Source organism: Pterocles gutturalis, unplaced genomic scaffold (genome assembly GCF_000699245.1).
Source record: "Pterocles gutturalis isolate BGI_N339 unplaced genomic scaffold, ASM69924v1 scaffold6230, whole genome shotgun sequence".
NCBI lineage: Eukaryota > Metazoa > Chordata > Aves > Pterocliformes > Pteroclidae > Pterocles > Pterocles gutturalis.
The window spans coordinates 37,508-56,238 of NW_010143264.1; the positions used below are offsets into that span (position 1 = coordinate 37,508).

An 18,731-nucleotide genomic window follows, 5' to 3' on the forward strand; every position below is an offset into this window, starting at 1 on the left:
GCACAGTGGATGACAGAATAAACTGCAAAAGGGATCAGGAATAGCTGGCAATGTGCAGGCAAAAGGTGTTTTAGAGGGTGGTTGCAACTGGTGTAACAGTGGATCAGGGTGCCACGATAGGGGGAGATAGGGATGACACTGTTTTGGGGTCAAGTGACATGGCAATGAGACATAAGGGCAATACTGCTATAGAATCAAGGTGACATGGCACTGAGGCACAACAGGGATCAAGGTGACATGCCGATGACCCAGGCTGATCTATCAGAACAGGGAGGGCTGGGAAACCTCCATCAAGAATCAGCTGAATAAGGCAAAGGAGAAGAAGAGGAGCAGTATGAAGATCGGAGGCAAATCAATGGACCTGTACTGTGGCTGTAGGAGCCGGGTCACCGGCAGCACGGGACACGCAGTGTCTCCATGAGATTGGTTGCATCCTGGTGTGAAGGGCTGGCGCAGCCTGTTAGCAGTGGCTGTTTGCATCACGGTGATGGAGAGCAGGGATACCACAGTGATGACATCAGGTGGTGGACATATCCTGTGACAGGAGCCATGGACCATAGGGCCTGTGTGGGCAGGGGCACTATTCCCAGTTGCTGGAAAAACAAAGAACCTAACAGGCAGTAAAACAAAAACAAAAGAGACTTGGAAGCACCTGACAGCCCTAATTCATCACAGACCAAGTTTTTTTTTCCCCCTCATGTTCCCATTATATTTGTTTGTAAAAGTGGAAATCAATTTTGAAGGTAATTTTCTGGAAAGAATGGAAGGGAGGTGGGAGGGCCGGATAAGGCAGAGATGGCAAGAGGAAAAAAAAATTTAGGCCAGGCACAGCCCAGGGGCAGCTCTTGGCAAGGTGAAAGAAAATTGCATATTCAATCTCCATCCATGAATCTCCCTTGCTGCTGCCCGCCTCCTGCTCGAAAACAATGAAGGCTTTCTCCCCTACACTGCACAACGCCTGAGTATCAGCGCTCACTTTAACTTCAGGGTCATTAATTCACCTGATTATTGCAGGAGAGGAGAGGGTTGCAGAGGCATCCTTCTAAAGAGCCCTCCCTTAGCTCATCCTTTGATTAGTTTGGGGTGGGGGGAGTTGAGATAATGTGTTGTCTTGGACTCAGTTTAAAATGGGAGGGGTTGAAGAGGGGGTGGAAGGAGGTAGAGGTGGAAAGGGAAAGATGTGGCCCGGCTTGTTGTGGAAGGGAGGTCAGAAAGCAGTCATTCTTGCATCCCTCTGCCGTGGTGTTATTGCAAATTAAAAGTAGCATGTTCCACTCCGTAGCTATCTTTCAGGGAGGGGAGGGGCATGGGTATATGTTGGCATGGGGATGGGGGGGATCTTATCATTGCTTCTTCAGCAGCCCAGCGTAGTGTCACCCTGTGAGGTGACATTTGAATTTACAATTCCGCTGAGAAAAGCCATTAATTCACAAATTAACATTTCTCCCTCTCTCTCTCTAGCTCTCTCTCTCTCTTCCTCTCTCTATCTCACATGGATGTGCAAGCAATTGAAAAGACAAAGGAAATAGCCTTAAGGAAGAGACTTTACTGCTACTCTGTCTGTGCAGAGATTGCTACTACTGCTTCTAGATAGATAAACCAATTACCTGAGCTACTCTGTTCATGGCAGCCTGCTATTACCTCCTTTTGTAGAACTGACTCCATTGCTGGATTACACTGTGTGTATCTCATTAATGTAAACCAGCACGATACTGGGCACTCTCCCTGACCCTTCCTGCCAGACCCCATTGCTCTGCAGTGGAAGAGGGAACTGGGAGAGGCATCAAGACCAGAGGTGATGGTAGGCACAACATACTTCTTAATGCATAAGGACAAGGCCACATAGAGAAACTGCTTAGAATACCTGCACTGAGCTTAGGGGTGACTTCTTTTTTTACAGAGGAGATTGCATGACATTAACCCTGATCTCTTCCATGTCTTGGTGAGCACTGAGGGTGCTGCACAAGATGACTCATGTATGGGCACCAGGTATGAGCAGCCCCTTGCAGCTCCATTCTCAGCATTACCCTGAGTTCCCTCCAGGTGTGCATGGTAGGCAGATGCAGAGGTGTGAGTATGAAAGCTATGTATACATAGATATAGGCAGATGTAGCTGACTGCACCCAGGAACTAACTGACTCACAGAGGTACAGGACAAACCCCAGAATGAGAAGCAAAAATAAACACTTGAGCTCATGGGCTGAGAGGGCCAGATTTCTCTGTAGTGCAGCTCCACTGAAGGCTGGTCAGTTACGCCTGTGGAGATGTTCATGTCAAAGACAAGCACTGGATACTACTTCCACACAGCCCTCAGTCCTCTTCTGTTTCCCTTTCATTGCTCTCTCCTGCCATGGTCTTTCCCACATGACTACTTCTGCTGTCACTGCTGCTATGGATGCTTGGACAGCACATGTGTACAGTATGCACACACACGCAGGCACTCAGCCACATGCTGATGCCACCCCAGGCACACGTCTGTGACACTGGCAGCCTGTCTGTGCATACTCACACCCTTGCAGACAAGGCTTCTCCCCACCTGCTCTGGTGAGGTCCCTTTCAGTGGCTCCAAGCCTGCCTGCGGGGGTGTACAGTGGCAGGCAGCTTTCTCAGCACCTTCTGGTGCTCTCTGCAGACAACCTTGTAGGAACACGCCTGGCAACCCCTGTCCTTTAGCCTGGTCACACAGCTACGTGTGTTTGGTGAGAAAATATCTTGGCAGTGTGGTTTACATAAAGACTTGCATGTTAGTCTTTGCTCACTAAGCATTCTACCTATACAGAATTGGACAAAAATCTTCACCAACAGGTTTTTCACCCCATAAGGGTTTGATAGGCCCTGTTCAAGGCATTCTCCTAACTTTCACGAAAGGCAGATGCCTTGAGGCAGCAGTTCTCCAGGTAAAAGAAAAATGGATCAGAACTGCTGTTTCTGGAAGCGTGGTCTCCACGTGCTCAGCACATGGAGTATGTGCCTTTCTTTGGCATTGCCTTGGCTCCTTAAATATTCCTAAAAACTTATCCTCTTAACAAGAGCATCTGCCTCTCTGACATTCCCTGTGCCCCACACCGTGCGCAGCACATGGCCAGGGAGCAGCATCCCACAGCCCGTGCTGGAAGACGGATCACGATCAGCGCAGGAATCGGCAGGCAGTGCCAGTAATTCAAACCATCCTGACCGTTCAGTGAACCCGAACCTGCTGACCTTGACAGCACTAGACAGCAGCGGCCTCAGGAATCCCAACCTTTAGAGAGGCATCGGTGGAGGACGGCTCCTGCTCTCTCCCTTTCTCTCTCTCTCTCCGATCACATCCCAGCAGCCAAGGGGGCCCAACAGTCAATCCCTGTGCACCAATTAGCTTCTAATTTGGCTATCACTGCAATCACAAGTCTATATCAATGTAATGTTAAGCATCACCTGCCACTCATAGATGGAAATCATTCCTATATAGGGGTGTGTTCTTGTGCTAAAGGAAAACACCTTGTTCTCAGTCAGGGCCAGAGAGAAACCCCTCCTCCTCCCAGAATTGGGGCTGCTGCTGTTTGGAAGGAAAGCAGGAGCTCTTTGCTTCCCTAAGCGATAGAATCAGATCGTTCAGTGCTGTTTCACTGCATCCCAGGGGGAAGCAACAAGATCTCACCGAGTGATTAGCCCGTGTGAGTCCTGGCTGGGTACCTGAGCAGCAGAGAGGTGACTAGAGCAGAGAGGAGAGAGAGAAAAAAAAAATCTGTGTGCTTAATCTTGCCTCAAGAACTGGCATTAAAGAAAGATGCAGTTTGTGGACATTTTAAGACCCTTTCAGGGAATATTGGACTTCCTCCTCCTACCTCTGTGGCTGCCAAGCAAGGCCTGAAGTGAACAGCATTTGGTGTTGGCCTGCAGAGTCTAGGCTATGCTTTAAGACTGTGCACATGGAGGACAACTCTGTTAACAGTACATGGCCGGAAAGAAGCAGTTACAGCAGATACAGACATAGCATCCATGTCTGTCTGTCTTCTGTCTGTCTTCTCTCTGTCTCCATCTATACTTCTTTGAAGCTGATTTTCCCATCCATCAGTCAGATAAAATAAAGGACGCTTGAATAGGTGTCAAATGCAATTCATGTCCATTTTTAGGCCCTTTAAAATGCCAGATTTTTGTCAAAGGGCCTAAAAAGAATGCCTAGGTCCACATTTCTCCTTTGCTTTTCCTTCATCCATCCAAGCATCCTACTGCTTACATGCCATCAAGTTAAAGGTACAAAGTCCTCTTCCCACCTGGGCTGACAGCTACAAGAAAACACAGAAGAGCACAGGGCCAGAACAGGAGCTAGGCCACCAGTATCAAGGAGGCGAAGTAGGTCAGGATTATTTCTCTCACTACCTCTGCCTTTTTTGGGAGCGCAGAGGTGTTATTCTGCTTTTAAGCTAGGGATCTGCATCAAAACAGGTTTGTAGACATTTGATTAGACCTTAGTGAGGTGGTTATTGCATATGAAATGTCCATCAAGTCTTGAGTGCCTTCTAGTCCTCTCTTAGATACTTTAGAAAAGGCTGGTATAAAGGACAGGTACACTTCCATACTTGGTTTCCCAAAGGAACTATTATTTTTTTGCTTTGGCTTTTGGCATCTAGTGCAGAAAGAGGTAGGCCTTGAACTGAAGAGTTGACCTTGCAAGCATATCAGAACTGTCCCAGAGTTTGGGACAACTTTAATAAATCCCAGCACACTAGAAAAGTCCTCTATTAGCTAATCCTCAAAGATACTTATGGGTCTTCTCTGCACAGCCCTCTCATTTGTGAAACTGTTTGCTACCCATGACGGGGCCCTCTCTTGTTTGGGGACTACCTCTTACAATTGGAACATGTCTCTGACATACATCTTCCAGAGGTCATATCAATATAGGTTCCTTCACATACCAATAAGGGCCTTTGCATGAGTGAATGCAGAAAGATTCCAAATTACTCTGCTAGTGATTTATAGTTATTATAGGAAGGAGCATTCAAAAAAAAAAAAAAAAAAAGAGTTTGCCTGGTCACAGTCCAAGCAGACTGCAGCATATCGCAAGCCTGTAGCTCTTTTATTGCATGGCATTTTGCAATTACCCATCCTGTATAATACATTGTTTATTAACCTTCCCATTCTGAAGATCTCATTTACTACTGAAATGTGTCTAACTCTCAGGTGGACCATGGCAGATGTTGAACAATACAGAGCATCAACAGTGAAATTTTGCTGTGCCGTGTCCAAATTAAACCACAGGAGAATTAAGATATGCTGTGGGTAATCACTCAGGCTGGATTTTGTTCAGGACAGCCAGGTTAATGTCTGCACTCTTGCAAAAAATGCCATGGGAATTTTAATGACTCTGAGCGATTGGAGCCTTTGTTTTATGGCACATCAAAAATGGCAGCTCTAAAAACACTCTGCCTGAGCACTGGTTTAGTGCTGACTCAGAAGAGCTTCCAATAACATGATTCACTAGCATCTGGCTCAGGGGCAGGCACAGCCTTCTTTGACTTGGGAGGTTAAGGTAAAAGTGGGTATGAGGGGAAAATAAGGTGGAATGAGAGGAAGCAAGGGAAACAGATGGAAAGGAGGTATTAAGAGGCATGTTAGTGGGGGACCAAGCCAATAGAAACCAGCAGACTAAAGAGGAATTAATACATTCTAGACTGTGCATTAGAGGTGTCCATGGCCTGATCCAGATCTGCTGAGCCCTAGCACTGGTGGCCTCTCAAGTGCCAGCATACTCCATTGGAATCTCAGAGATCTCCCAGAAACTGGGATATGGGGCTTGATGGGGGGGACAGCCCAGCTCTGCGCTCCCTCTCTTGTCTCTAGCGGTCCTGATAGCAGTGTTGATTTGCATGTCAGGCAAAGCACTGCTTGTGAAAAAAAAATCCTTCTGAGTGTGGCAGTGTCAGTGCTCGCTGTTGTTCGACAGTGTAAAATTAAATTAATAAAGCCCCCAACACAGGAAAACATAACAGGAAATTAATGGCCTTTACTGTCGCTCTGATGCAGTCATTTGCAACCCTGCTTTCCGCACCAAAGACTTCATAAATGCAAGCAGTTTCTCTAAACAAGCATAGTTAGGGCTGCATGTGATGTAATTTTTTGCATTGCTTCTGTCCTTTGGAGCTAACAAAAGCCACCTTTTTTTATGTGCTCACCAAGGGGGATCCCACCAAGCAGTAACTCCCCAATAAATGGGCTTAGGAAGATGAGGGGAGGGAGCTAAGTCATGCCAGTGATGCTAAGAACATCTTCTGCCATGGCAGAGGAAACAGCATAGATCCTCGTGCCTCACTTGCCTGCAGCAGCCCCAAGAGCTCTGCACTAAAAGCAATGTTGTGGACACCACAACAGCATAAATCAGGATAACCCTTCCGAGAACTTTCAGGATATGTAAATCAAGATAACCATCGAATGCAAGAGACTCAAACTAACTAGAGGATCTGGCCCACTGTGTGACAGTGCTGCTCACTACTCTGCCAACATAAACAAAGCAAGTGTGCTGGGTCCTGCAGGCAGCTACATTTCTCTCTAGCTAACACTCAAGCCTAATAGTGCTAGTAAGAGATACCAGACCCACACTCTGTCACTCATTACAATGGTATAAATCCTCAGTGCCTCTTCTGAGGTAAGGGAATTGTTGTGGATTTGCAACAACCTGACTGAGAGCAGAATATGTCCACTCACTTCCAGCATACCCAAAGGTCACAAAGCTGCAGTGGCTGCTCACAAGCCACCAGCTTTGCCCAGGCTGACACGCCTCATCTGCACACCCACAGATGCTATAGTACATGTTGTACACATGTCTGAGGCAGCTGCCTGCAGCCTAACACCGGGGAAGGCCGTTACTGGTGTATTCAGTAAGCCTGGATGTACTGATTATTACTGTCCAATGCACAAACCTAACTCTGCACAGACTTAGTTTCCCAGATGCTCTGGGATGAATTTGCAATCATATACTTAGATGTTGTAGTAAACACATATGATTTTCATATGCATACACACACTCACTTCCTTAAATGCACATTTGCATGCTCCCATGATAAGCCAAGACAGATCTGAGTACACACTTCATTACACATTTGCACACACAATTCATTTCATTTACATTCTCATTGAGCATTGCCATTTTGCTCATGTAAGCCCTGCATTAAAGCTGCACTGCCCATCCCTGCTCCATCTGAGGTAGTCTGTCATATGCAACCCCTGTATTAAAAGCACTTCAGCTCCCAGCTGTCAGGCACCGGCACACATTTCACTCTTCCTCGGTCAGGCATGCTCACGTGCCTGCATAAGCAGCATTCCTTGCTCACCAATTCCTCACCTGAGCTACACCCTCATTTCAAAACATAAAATCTCTTTGTTTCTGAGCCTTTCTGCTCTGAGCCTGAGCATGTTCGTAAGAAATATGCACACTTTATGTGTCGCTGACACACTTAAATTACAGAGACACACGGACCAGCACAGTAACATCAACTTGCATACTCAGATTCAGGCCTGTGGATTCCCTTGAGGCAAATGGACACAAGAATCTGAACAACTGCAGAGTTCAAGAAAGCTGATATACTTCCTTGAGGTGATATTCCTCCAGCATGCATCTCCCACTGTCCCTGTTTCTACAGGATACTGTATGTAACTTGAACTTGTACCATATCTTGTTTCACTGTCACAGTGTAGATCCCCAATAACATTCCTTCCCCATGCATTACTGGATCTTGCCAGACCGTTATATGCTCCGTCGTCTCTATCCTGCACTCACTTGGGATCCTTTCCATTTGAATTTGAGGTTCTTCTTTCTCCCCACCAGTTCAGTTATCACAATCAAAGCACTGACAATTCTTGCAGCACTGCTACTTGCTGAAATACTGAACTGAACTGAGATCTAGAGATTACACCTTCTTTCACACTGCACAGAAGGCTGCAAAAGTTCTTCTGGAAGGAAATGTAAACCAAATTTTACAGCCTTCCTTTTCCAAACTCTACTGAGTAGGGCAAGAAAGTTACAAAGGTGAAAAGATTGCTAGATTAGGGCTGCCAGTCCTTGCCCTTATCCCTGCTGTGGGGGGTACTGTATTAGTTTAATAATCATTGAAGATGCAAACAGAGTCTCTAGAAGCATTGTGACAGCCAGACTGGAACAGCTTATGCAGATCAGGACACCAGTACCAGACACTTCTGACCATGTGAAAATGTGTGATCCGCTCCCTCAACCAAGGTCTTCGTCCTTGATCTTTCCCTTGGTTGGGGGTCAGCTCAGACACAGATGCAGGAGGCCCACTATTCCCAGCAGGAGCTCCATGCCAGGGTTTGGAGCCCGGGTCTGATAGCACTGGGCTCCTTCCTGGACCCACGCCGAATGCACTGTGAGGGTCTGTGCAGGGCTGGCTGCCGTGAATGACAAGGACTGGCTATCGATCGCGTTCTGAACTCGGCCCAGCCGATAGAAGGTAATTAATGACTCCATTTGCCTCAGTACCGGGGAGAACAATTGAGTTTGAAACTGCAACAACTGGCAGTGCGGGGAAGGGCCCCCTCGGGACATCCAGGAAAGCTGCCTGTCAGCCTGGGCTGCACGGGGACATGGGAACACATCAGAGGGGGAAAAAAGAGAAGGGAAATCGGGTAAAGGGAAAAGGGTGACTTGGGAAAGGGCAGCACACGTAGCCATGAGTACCTGCAAAGTGGGACAGGGCTGCTCTGGGTTAAGCACCCTGTCAGGGACAGTGACAAAGGCAGGCAAAGGCAGGCTGCAGGGGAGGACAGGGTCACCTCGATGGCGAAGAGGGATGGCATTTCAGCAGCCAGCTCAGCACCGCTGAGTTAGACAGATGTGTTTCCCTTGGAGGCTTTGACAATTAGATGGGTTCTGCTGTGTCACCTAGCTGGTAGTTTTCATGCCAGTCACATTCGCTTTTATGATGACTGTGTTCTTTATTGGTAGTGCTGCGAGGCCCCAGCTGAGCTCAGGGCCCCACGGGGCAGCAAGCAGACATGTCATGGGGGCAGTAATAGCCCCTGCCCCAAAAGAGAACAGTATCTCCACGTTTCTGTGCCAGCTGCACAGTTTCTCATGACCCTCCTACACGTTTCTGTGCCACAAAGGTTTTCCTATGTCAGCAATACTTCTGAATTATTTGTTGAGGTGTCCCCGTCCCACCTTGAGCAAGAGCGTTCTCTGTCACCTGTAGCCAGGGCAGTAACTGTATTACACTGCTTTGTGCTACTTATACATGATGGTGCCTTTGTGGTTTCCACACCTGGGAATGTCTCTTTGTTTTGGAGCTATTTAATAGGCATATTCCCTGTGTCAGATGTAGTTAAGGTTGTTCCTGTGTCCTCTGCCACAGCATTTCCTTGTTATCTGTCAGGATACTTCTGTGACTCCTGTGGAGCATTTCTGTGTCTTGTGTTGAAGGTTTACACTGAACATTGGCTGTGTGTGCTCCCTTGGCCGCCCCTCGGGAGGAGAAATGTTTCCTGTCACATGTGCAAGGCTGGTCCTGATCACGCTGACAGCAACTGTGTGCTCTTGTGAGTGACACAGTGACCGAGGCCAGGTTTACCTCTCAAGCTGTTTGTTAAGATCCTTCTGATTTAAGAGAGAGGTGCCTCTGTGTCACAGTACCACGCAGTTTCCCTCGCCAGTAAAAAGGGAACTGGAAAAGGTGATGATGCTTCCTAATGGTACAGCTAGTGCAGTTACTTAGGTGGCATCCCCAACTCTTCCTGCAGCTGAAGGCTTGCCACCCCTTCCAAGAGCTGCTTTCTTGGCAAATCCCCATCCTTTAAGCTTTTACTCCTGGCACTGTTCTTCATCAGTTGAAGTGACTGTTGCCCACCACAGTGCCATTCCTCCTGGGATCTGCTAGTCTTTCCCAACCCAAATTTTCCCCATGAGCCCTTCCCTTCACTTCACCCACAGCCCTTTGATGGACCCCATCTCTTCCCCAGAGCCTCTCTGCTCCTTACTGGCACCTTTGCTCATACTCACCTAGTTCTCAGCTCCCACAGATTGTGTATTAAAATATTTGAGGCTTCTCCTGATAGTCCAGCTCAGAGTCATATGCTTAGATGAGAATTGCAACTTTGATCTAAAACCAGATATAAGTGTCTGTCCCTTGCAGTTTCAGGGAAAAAAATGAAAATGCATCCTCTATAGGTATTGACACCAGAAAACAAACACAAGGGATTTACAGTCCTTTGGTTTTGAAGAAAATATAATGATCCGTGACTGTGAATGTCTCTGTGTTAGCAACAAAAGAGCTATAAATCTGTGTTTCAGGACCATCTCTGTGAAACTTTCTCCACTTCCTAAGTAAAATCCATATGCACAGCTCATATTATTGCTCTGTGAAGTTTGGGATTTGTGTGCCCTACCAATATTAAGTCCAGCACTACAAGCTGTTTAGGCAAGGTCCACCTCAAGATAGCCTACCAGCCTCTGTCAAAAGTTCCTTTTCTTTTACAGATTTTAAAGCTTAGGCCATAGCCCCCTCGCCCTGCCCCCCCGCCCCCATATCCAGAGCTCCCACTTAAACTGAAGCATTGCCTTTCTTCTTACAGTGTTTCTACCTCTCCCTATCTATTTGCTTGCTTTGATCATTCTCATTTCTTATCTAACCCTGTTCCTTCCCTTTCTCCTCCCTTCATCCTTTTCTTTAATTTCCCACTGACGATACAGGTCATTCCTATCAGCTGGTCCTGAGTTTCCTAAATAACACATACACACTTACGTGCATGCACACACACACACGCTGACACAAATAAATAAATAAATAAAAAGGTCAGTGAGCAGAGCAGCAATAACCCCTAAAACAGTACTATCAGAGGGACATGATTGATCAATTGAATTCCATAGCGGCTGAAAAATGTGGGATTAAGTAGTGTATTATACGCACAATGAGTTGAGGCATGATGTTCATTTCAAGTTCATTTCGCCAGCCCTCTGCCACCAGATCAGGCAATCAATAGGGGCAGCAGATATCATATATCACCTCTCTCCATGCTAGGGAGAGAGCACCATAATCTCTCGCAAATTTAGAGTGACAGATTTGTCAAGATCTGAAGGGCCCTGAATAAATGAACGAAAAGAGACTCCTACAGTGACTTGGGAAAGCTGTGGTTTCAGCTTCTTCACACAAAGGCATGGCCTGTGCACACATGGAGACATGTGTGCACAGGCCTCTGCAAGCAGACAGGAATGGCAAATACATGTACACATGTGCACTGGTCTGTGTAGCCACCCAGGGCAACTCACTAAGGGTAAAATCTGATTTAATAACAATCAATGGAAGTTTTAGCATATACGTGAACACCCATCCACTTACACCAAAAACCATGCATAGTGTGGGGCTGCCATGCTTGAAAATCAAACATAGCCTAAACCAGCCACTGCACACAAACGGCTGCTCAGGCATGTACAGTGATGCAGAATCTAAAGAACACCAGGATAATGTTCTGCTCCAAAAATACCCACATGTATTGGCATCATGTATGCACAGCATGCACACTGACTGGCACATGTGGAAAAATCCTCGAAAGCAAAGAGCTTCACAGGCTGCAGACAGGTTGAGACAAGTGCTGATACAGAAACACACATTTTTTTTCCTGAGCCCAGACCCAGGAGTTCTGTGCCAGCTTTCTGCAGGGAGGACCAGAGAGAAGTGCTTACTGGAATTGGGAGCATGAGCCTTGAGCTACCCTAGTCCTCCTGAAAGCCACCTCTGCAGTAACAGCACAGTCCATCTGAAACAAAAATGCTGCACTGACACACATGCTGTGCTGTCCACCAAGCCTGGTCTTTGCTTTGTTTTCTCTTAGTCAAACCCTCACGAACTCCATCTTTCAGGAACTTGAGAATTTTCCTTTGTGCAAAATAAGCCTGAGGAAAGGAGAAAATGCCAGGGATCAGTGCCAGTAAACAGCCCTGCTCTTGCTAGGGGTGGAAAAGAAAGAGACAAGGGGCTGCTCGAGGGAAGGCTGCTGGCTGGGACGAATCAATATGTAATATTTTCTATGGTCTTGCAAGTGGTACTGTACTACGTTACTGTATATAATGTACTATTGATTATATCATATCATATAATCACCTATAAACGGATATATCTCATAGCCAGAAGGCAGCAGGCTCAGTTATAACTCTGGGCTACTAGTTGGGCATTAACTGTGCCAGGAAAATACCTATCTTGGCACCATCCGCGAGGTAAAAGATGAAGCAGCAGAGTGGCCGTTGCACAGTGAATGTGACTCCAGGCTCCTGGGAGCATCGTCTGCCCATGACCACCTCGCAATTGTATGGAAGAGGGAAAAGGTCTATACAGGTCCCTCAACCACTTTCTTGACAGACAGCAAGTTTCTGAGGTTCACAAACTGGAAGCCACCAAGAAAGGCTGAAGTATGAGGAATAATAGTGAAAAAGCAGGAAGGTAATCACAGCACAAGAGGGAGAACCTGATTTTAGGTCAGCCAGGGTGATAAGACAGTCAGACTTGTGTCTGATGAAGCACAGTAGGTAGAGATTCAGCATGGAGGGTATGGAGGTATATCAGCATGGATGAAACAGGGGATTATAAGCAGTCTCACCAAAGTTAGGCTGAGAGGCGACAGCAGAAAGATACTCAGCATAGCTGGAGAAGATTATAATGAGCAGACTTGCCTCAGATGAGATGAGGGATTATGACAAAGGAAGATTCACTTCAGCTGGGACACGAGGTTATAACAGACAGGCTCACCTTGGATGTGACAGATGCTAATAGCAGGAGACTCATTCACTTCATATGAAAAGGGGTTATAACTGAGATAAATGCACCTCATTTGAGTTGGGGGATAACAGGGAAAAAAACCAAAACCAGGTGGGTGATAAGATGGTTTATCACAGGGAAAGATTCACTTTGGATGGGGCAGGGCATTTATAACAGACTCACCTCGGAGGGGATGAGTGGGCTGTAAGAGACATGGGATGGCACGACAGAGATAGAGACACCTGGAACATGGCAGGAGGCACTGCAGTGAGACTGGGCTGTGTCGGTGGGCTGCTTCAGAGACAGAGATGCATTTCTGGCAATGCTTCTACCAGAAAAAGGTTTTTTTCCTAGTAAGAACAAAGGAATACCAGGAAAGCTGATGCCCACTGAGTAGGATGAGGTTTTGCAATATAATATTTCATTTTGGATAGGAAGGGGGACTGACAGAGACAAAGATTAATCTCATTTTGGAGGGAGTATTATAACAGAGATAGGGGTTGTGATAAATCACAAGCTGCATATAGGAGAATGGGATGGAGATCATAACAGAAACCAACATTTGTTGGATGGGACAGACACTCCACACAGAGAAGCTTGTATCTGGTGAAGCACGGAGTCAGAAACAGGATGATTCCTGTTATCTGACGGGGATGAAAGACTCATCTATGATATGACAGGGCAAGATCAGATGAGAAGGAGACTATGACGGATGTGTAACTTCTATTGGGACCAGGGAGCGACAACAGAAACTGATTCCCTTCCAAGCTGTAAGAGAGCCCTTTCTCAGTTCCAGGCCTCCTCATCCCTTTCCAGTACAGGTCCATCATCAGCACTCCAGTTTCTCTGTGAGCTGCCTCTCCAGTAACCTTCTAGCGATGCTAATCGCTGTGCTTTGCTCCCATTTTATGCTCAGCAATGGAGATTTGGCAATTTTTAACACTGAAAATCAGTGGAACTGAAACTTAATCTCTGAGCCGAGCACCATTCTCCACAGCCTTACTCAGCCTGGGCAGGAGAGTCCCACAGAGCCCGTGGGAGCAACCCAGCCACTCCAGCAGACAGGAGGGGGCTTTGCTCGGGTCCCCGCAGCCTCCCCTTCCCACAGGAGTGGCACAGCTCCCTGGGTGGAGGCGGAGGGGCCCCTACTCTTTCCACCATGCTGACCCCAGCCAGGGTGGTGCTAACTCCCTGTTTTCTCTATCTGTGCCCTGCAGATGTATCCGAGGGCTCAGTTCCCAACGGAGATTCCCAGAGCAGCGTGGACAGTTTGCGGAAGCACCTTCGTGGCGACACTTTCACCCAGCAGCAGCTGGAAGCTTTAGATCGAGTTTTTGAGCGTCCTTCTTACCCTGACGTCTTTCAAACATCAGAGCACATCAAATCTGAGCAGGTGAGGGCCCAGCCTGGTAATGGGGACCCACAGGCACTCATAGCATGATGGCAGGGAGATTCTCTCACAAAAATCACTCTACCCCTCTTCACCCCTTGTTCTTACACTGACCTGTTATTGAACATACATCATATTATAGTTTTACAGCGCATTCTAATTGTAAATATATCACTGTGCTGGTGCACAAGCCCTACCTCCTCTCATGAGCTTGCTCACCGTGCTCTCCCTAGATCCCCATGTCCACCTTTCCCTCGGTACACACACTTGCAGGTATGCAAGCATGTTCTTACCATGAATGCACAGATGCTGCCATGCGTGTTCACCAGCATGCAGCACTTCACTGAAACTCCTGCACTTGCAGACCACGCCGGTGACCGACAAGCCACAGGGTTGGGCTTTAACAGAGCATTTTCCTTCATGGCCCAAAGCTGAGATTTGACTCCCATCTCCAACCTAGTTTTCTGCACTTCTGCAGCTCTGCCCCCCTTTCCCTTACTCCCCTGCTCCCCCGGCCTTTTATCCCAAAAGCTGTTTGTCTTAATAAAATGAAAATCAAAAGTCTTTTTAAACCGCCCCAAGCCATAAACCAACAAAGGAAGAGAAGGAGAGGCTGGCTGTGGACTCCCTTCATCCCAGAGTCCCTGGGTTTATTACAATGAATAACCTTTATTTACTTTCATTAGACTATTAAGCACCAGCACAGTCATTTTTCCCCCTGAAACTCTGAGCAGGGCCCATAAAGCAAATCCGAAGCCTAATTGAGTTCATTTTAATTTCTCTCCAATCACAGCGAATTACTCTGGTGATAAATCAGGGGGCAGGCTCACCCCCAGTAGAAGGCCTAATTTGCAGCTAATTACAAAACTGATTTCTACAGGAAGATCAATACGAGAAGGAATTGGAAATGACTAGGCAGTCCTAGCCAAGCAGGGACAGGGGCGGGGAGGGGGCAGCATGCGGGGAGCCCAGTGGAGAAGGGGGAGATGTGGGGAGGGGGGTTGGGGAAGCGCATGGAAAAAAACAGAGCAGAAAGGGAAGAAAATCAGTTTTAATTTAATGTAATATTAATCAGAGCAACTTTTCCTGCTGTTTTGTAGCCTTCCCTGTTTCTCCAGCTCCCGCGTCTGGTCCGGAGGCTGCCACAATAAAAAGGCAATTACCAGAGCCTTTCGGACAGGACACCCTTTCAGATTCAATGGTTCTCCCCCTCCCACCCTTCTGTTAGCCATGTGGCTCCCCCCTCCCCAATTTCATACCCCAGTGCACAGAGTGACAGAGGCAGGGGATGAGGCTTCTTTGTTTATTTTTAAAGAGCTAGGACAGAGGTAACAGCGGAGGGAGAGAGCCTGCCTACAGTGGTCCAACACTGGCTGCTTCCTACAGCCTGCCTGTCCCAGTCATGGCATGGCAGTCCTCTGCCCCTGCTGTCCTTGTCACTAGGGCAAACACCTCCCGCCTCTGCTCAGCCTAGAGAAGGGGACATGGATTTTCCCTTTCTTCTCCCCTGCCTGTCCCTCTCCCCACAGCACTGAAGGAGGGCTCAGTCATACCCCAGATAATGGGCCAGAGCCCTCACCCCTCTTCTCCTTCACAGTGGCATGCAGGCGGGTGAGATAGTTCATCCTAGGAACTGCCCCCGCAACCCTCTTGTCACTTCATCTTCTCCATTTTCTCCTCCTCCTCTTCCATCTGTGCAGGGGTTTGCATCTCTCCTCTGCCTCCCCCCCATCTGTACACCCTTCCCTTTCTCTGGGCACATCAATAGTGAGCTGTCTTTCTCCTCTCTTCCCCAGGGTAATGAGTACTCCCTCCCAGCTCTGACCCCTGGTCTCGATGAAGTCAAATCAAGTCTATCCACCTCTGCTAACCCAGACCTGGGGACAAATGTGTCAGGACCCCAGACGTACCCTGTGGTGACCGGTAAGCTGCCTGACCAAACAGCAGAACCAAGCTTTTTGTTTATTTCCCTCATCACCATTGGCTTCTGCTTTTTCTGCTAATGCAAGATATCCCTCTGTGGCAAACATGGAAAGAGACAGAAAGACTGTGGAGGACATGGGGGCTCAAGAGAAGCTTGAGATTCAGAGTATTGGCAGTTTTGGGTACACCTAGAGGTGCCCAGGTGTGGCTCAAAGACAGGCAAAGCCAGGTGTGAATTGGGAACTTGTGTGCCCAGATGGGGCTTAGGGATGGATGTTGGTGGAGGACAAATATGTCCAAATATGCACTGTGATTTTTTCCTTTGTGTCTGAGAACAAGAGGGTCATGGCTTACCCATAATCTGCATATGGTTTTCTCGGGGAGCAATAATAATTTAAGTTTTATTCAGCCCTGGCATTTGGAAGGAGCATTTGCAAACTAAATACTGGGGTCTGCTGGACTGTGACTTCTGAACTCCCTCTTCCTTAAGCCCATGAGTCTCTAACAGCATCTGGCAAAAGAAATTTGTTCACAGCCTTTCCCTTCCATCACGTGTGTGCACATTAAACTCAGGTGTGACTGGGAGAGTAGGAAACGAGAGCAAATGCAAGACAGTAGAGGAACTGGGATGCACAGAAGTAGGAGGCAATTTCTGCAGCAGCTGCTCCGCAGAAACTTCCTCTTTGCTGATGGCTTGTGCGGGACCTGAGTGCGTAGGGTTGTCCTGGGGCTGTGGGGCACACCATCCTGTTACTAGTGTTAGACTGCCTGCCCTCTGCATGTCTAGTGCCATAAGGACATGTTCTGGTGCCACAGCCCTTCTTCTTAGGCTTCGGTTGCCACTGCTCCCTGCTCACACAGCTGCTGGAGACTTGCATATCTTCTGGGTGTCTGGAGCAGTGGGAAAGGCCCAACTGATTCACCCCTGTTTAGTATATCCCCCTTTCCCCACAACTGCTGTGGCCCCTCTAGAAACTTGTAACTGAGAAATAACTCATGACAAAGAGGTGCAAGTCCTGTTAGCAAGGGAAAGAACTGTTGCCTCTTGGCCAAAATGCTGTCCTCTGACGGCACAGACACAGAGCACTGGAATTTGTATCTCAATATGTTCTTGCAGAAGCCCCAGCTTCTGCAAGACACGGAGGTTAACACAGCTCATGGCTGAGGCGGGCAGTCATTGTTTGTTCAGCAAACACTGAGAGAAGGCATATTGGTGCACATAACTTTGGTCTACCAGGAATTTTGGGATTGGGCAGGATTACTAACAGTTACCCCAAATACAGAGGAGATCCAGTGTGAGGTCTGCAAAATGTTATGGAGAACCATGGGAGGTGAACTGCATGTTTAGGGAATGTCTAGAAAGCATGACATTCCCAGACTTTTTTCATGGCTTTTACTGTTGTCAGGTTTGATCCAGGATCCTTGTAGCCATGCAGTTTCTTAGCCAAGCAGAAAAAAAATGTGTCTGCTGTGGCAAAATTGTTCCACCTTTCCTTGTATGTGCACATAGAACACAAAACTCAGCTGGTGTCCATCTACCATGTAGCAGATCTACATCTCTTACAGGAAACATTTTCCTGTCTGGGGGGCAAAGCCAGTAGGAGAGTAGTACTCTCCTTCCTTCATGGATCTCCACAGCTGGCTGTAAACATGAGGTGCCTAAAATCAAGAGTTTAAGATTCAAAGGGGCTATTAAAATAATTCTTTTTAGTCCCTTGTCCTAAGTGAAGACATTCCATTCCAGCCTGTTAATATGAGAGCAGAACTCCCAAAGGCAGGGGACACTGCACAAGCTTTGGAAATGACTCTCATAAGGGGATAGCAGGAGGCAGATTTGGCCTCACAGAAGAGGCTGTGGGCAGAGGCAGAAAATCTTCATGTTCCCCCACTCTGTGCCATCCCCACTCTATTCCCTGCAACACTCCCAGCTCAGCTCGAGAACATCCCCATCTGATCCATCTGGATCCAAAAGTGAGAAAAGTTCATTTCAGACCCAGCTTGACATTCCCAGGTGGCAACTTAGCACTAACATCTCAATCTGTATGCGACATTTCAATCAGCACAGAGTAACAAAAGCAGAACTATTAGCATTGGGAGCTGTTCACTGGTGGTAATGATGGGGAAACTTCAGAAACTGGAAATGAAAAGGGAAAAAACCCCTCAACACCCTGAAAGACAACAGGGGAAGAGAGGCGGAGAATTTTTCCTCTACACTTAGGCCAGGATCCAACGTTTGAATTAATGGTGCCATTACCCAAGAAAGGACTTCAGATAATGCTCATTCTTAAAATGTTTTTGCTGGCAATTAAATGGTTGCAGTTATTGATCTTCATTGATCCAATGCCCTCAATTTGCATAATCTATTAAAGATGAATGATTCATGATATGTTTGCTATGGGGCTGGGCACTGCTTTCAGGAAGGACCAGAGAGGTGAGGAACTCAGTGCTGCTGCCTGATCTGCCCCGGCCAGGAAATTAAGGAAGAGGCTGGGAGCATGCAGATTTCTTTGGTATCACCCAGATCCCTCTCCCAAGAAAGGATATTGGAGTCATAGCGAGTACTGAATTGCTGTTGCCTGTTTTGCTGTTATAGTGTCATCTTTTAAATGCCTCTTTGCTCATGCCCCAGGGTAGTCTGTGAACCCAGATGATAACCTGAAACAAATCCACCCATGTAGGGTACA

General features: G+C 47.3%; 1 protein-coding gene across 1 annotated transcript in view; it reads left to right on the forward strand.

Moving 5' to 3' along the window:
- The window catches only part of LOC104469917 (paired box protein Pax-2-like), a 50,088-nt gene that overhangs the window by 10,546 nt on the left and 20,811 nt on the right, over window positions 1-18,731 (forward strand). The window contains 2 exon segments of the mRNA XM_010084658.1: window positions 13,952-14,127; window positions 15,921-16,047. Coding sequence (XP_010082960.1) covers window positions 13,952-14,127; window positions 15,921-16,047 — 303 coding nt within the window.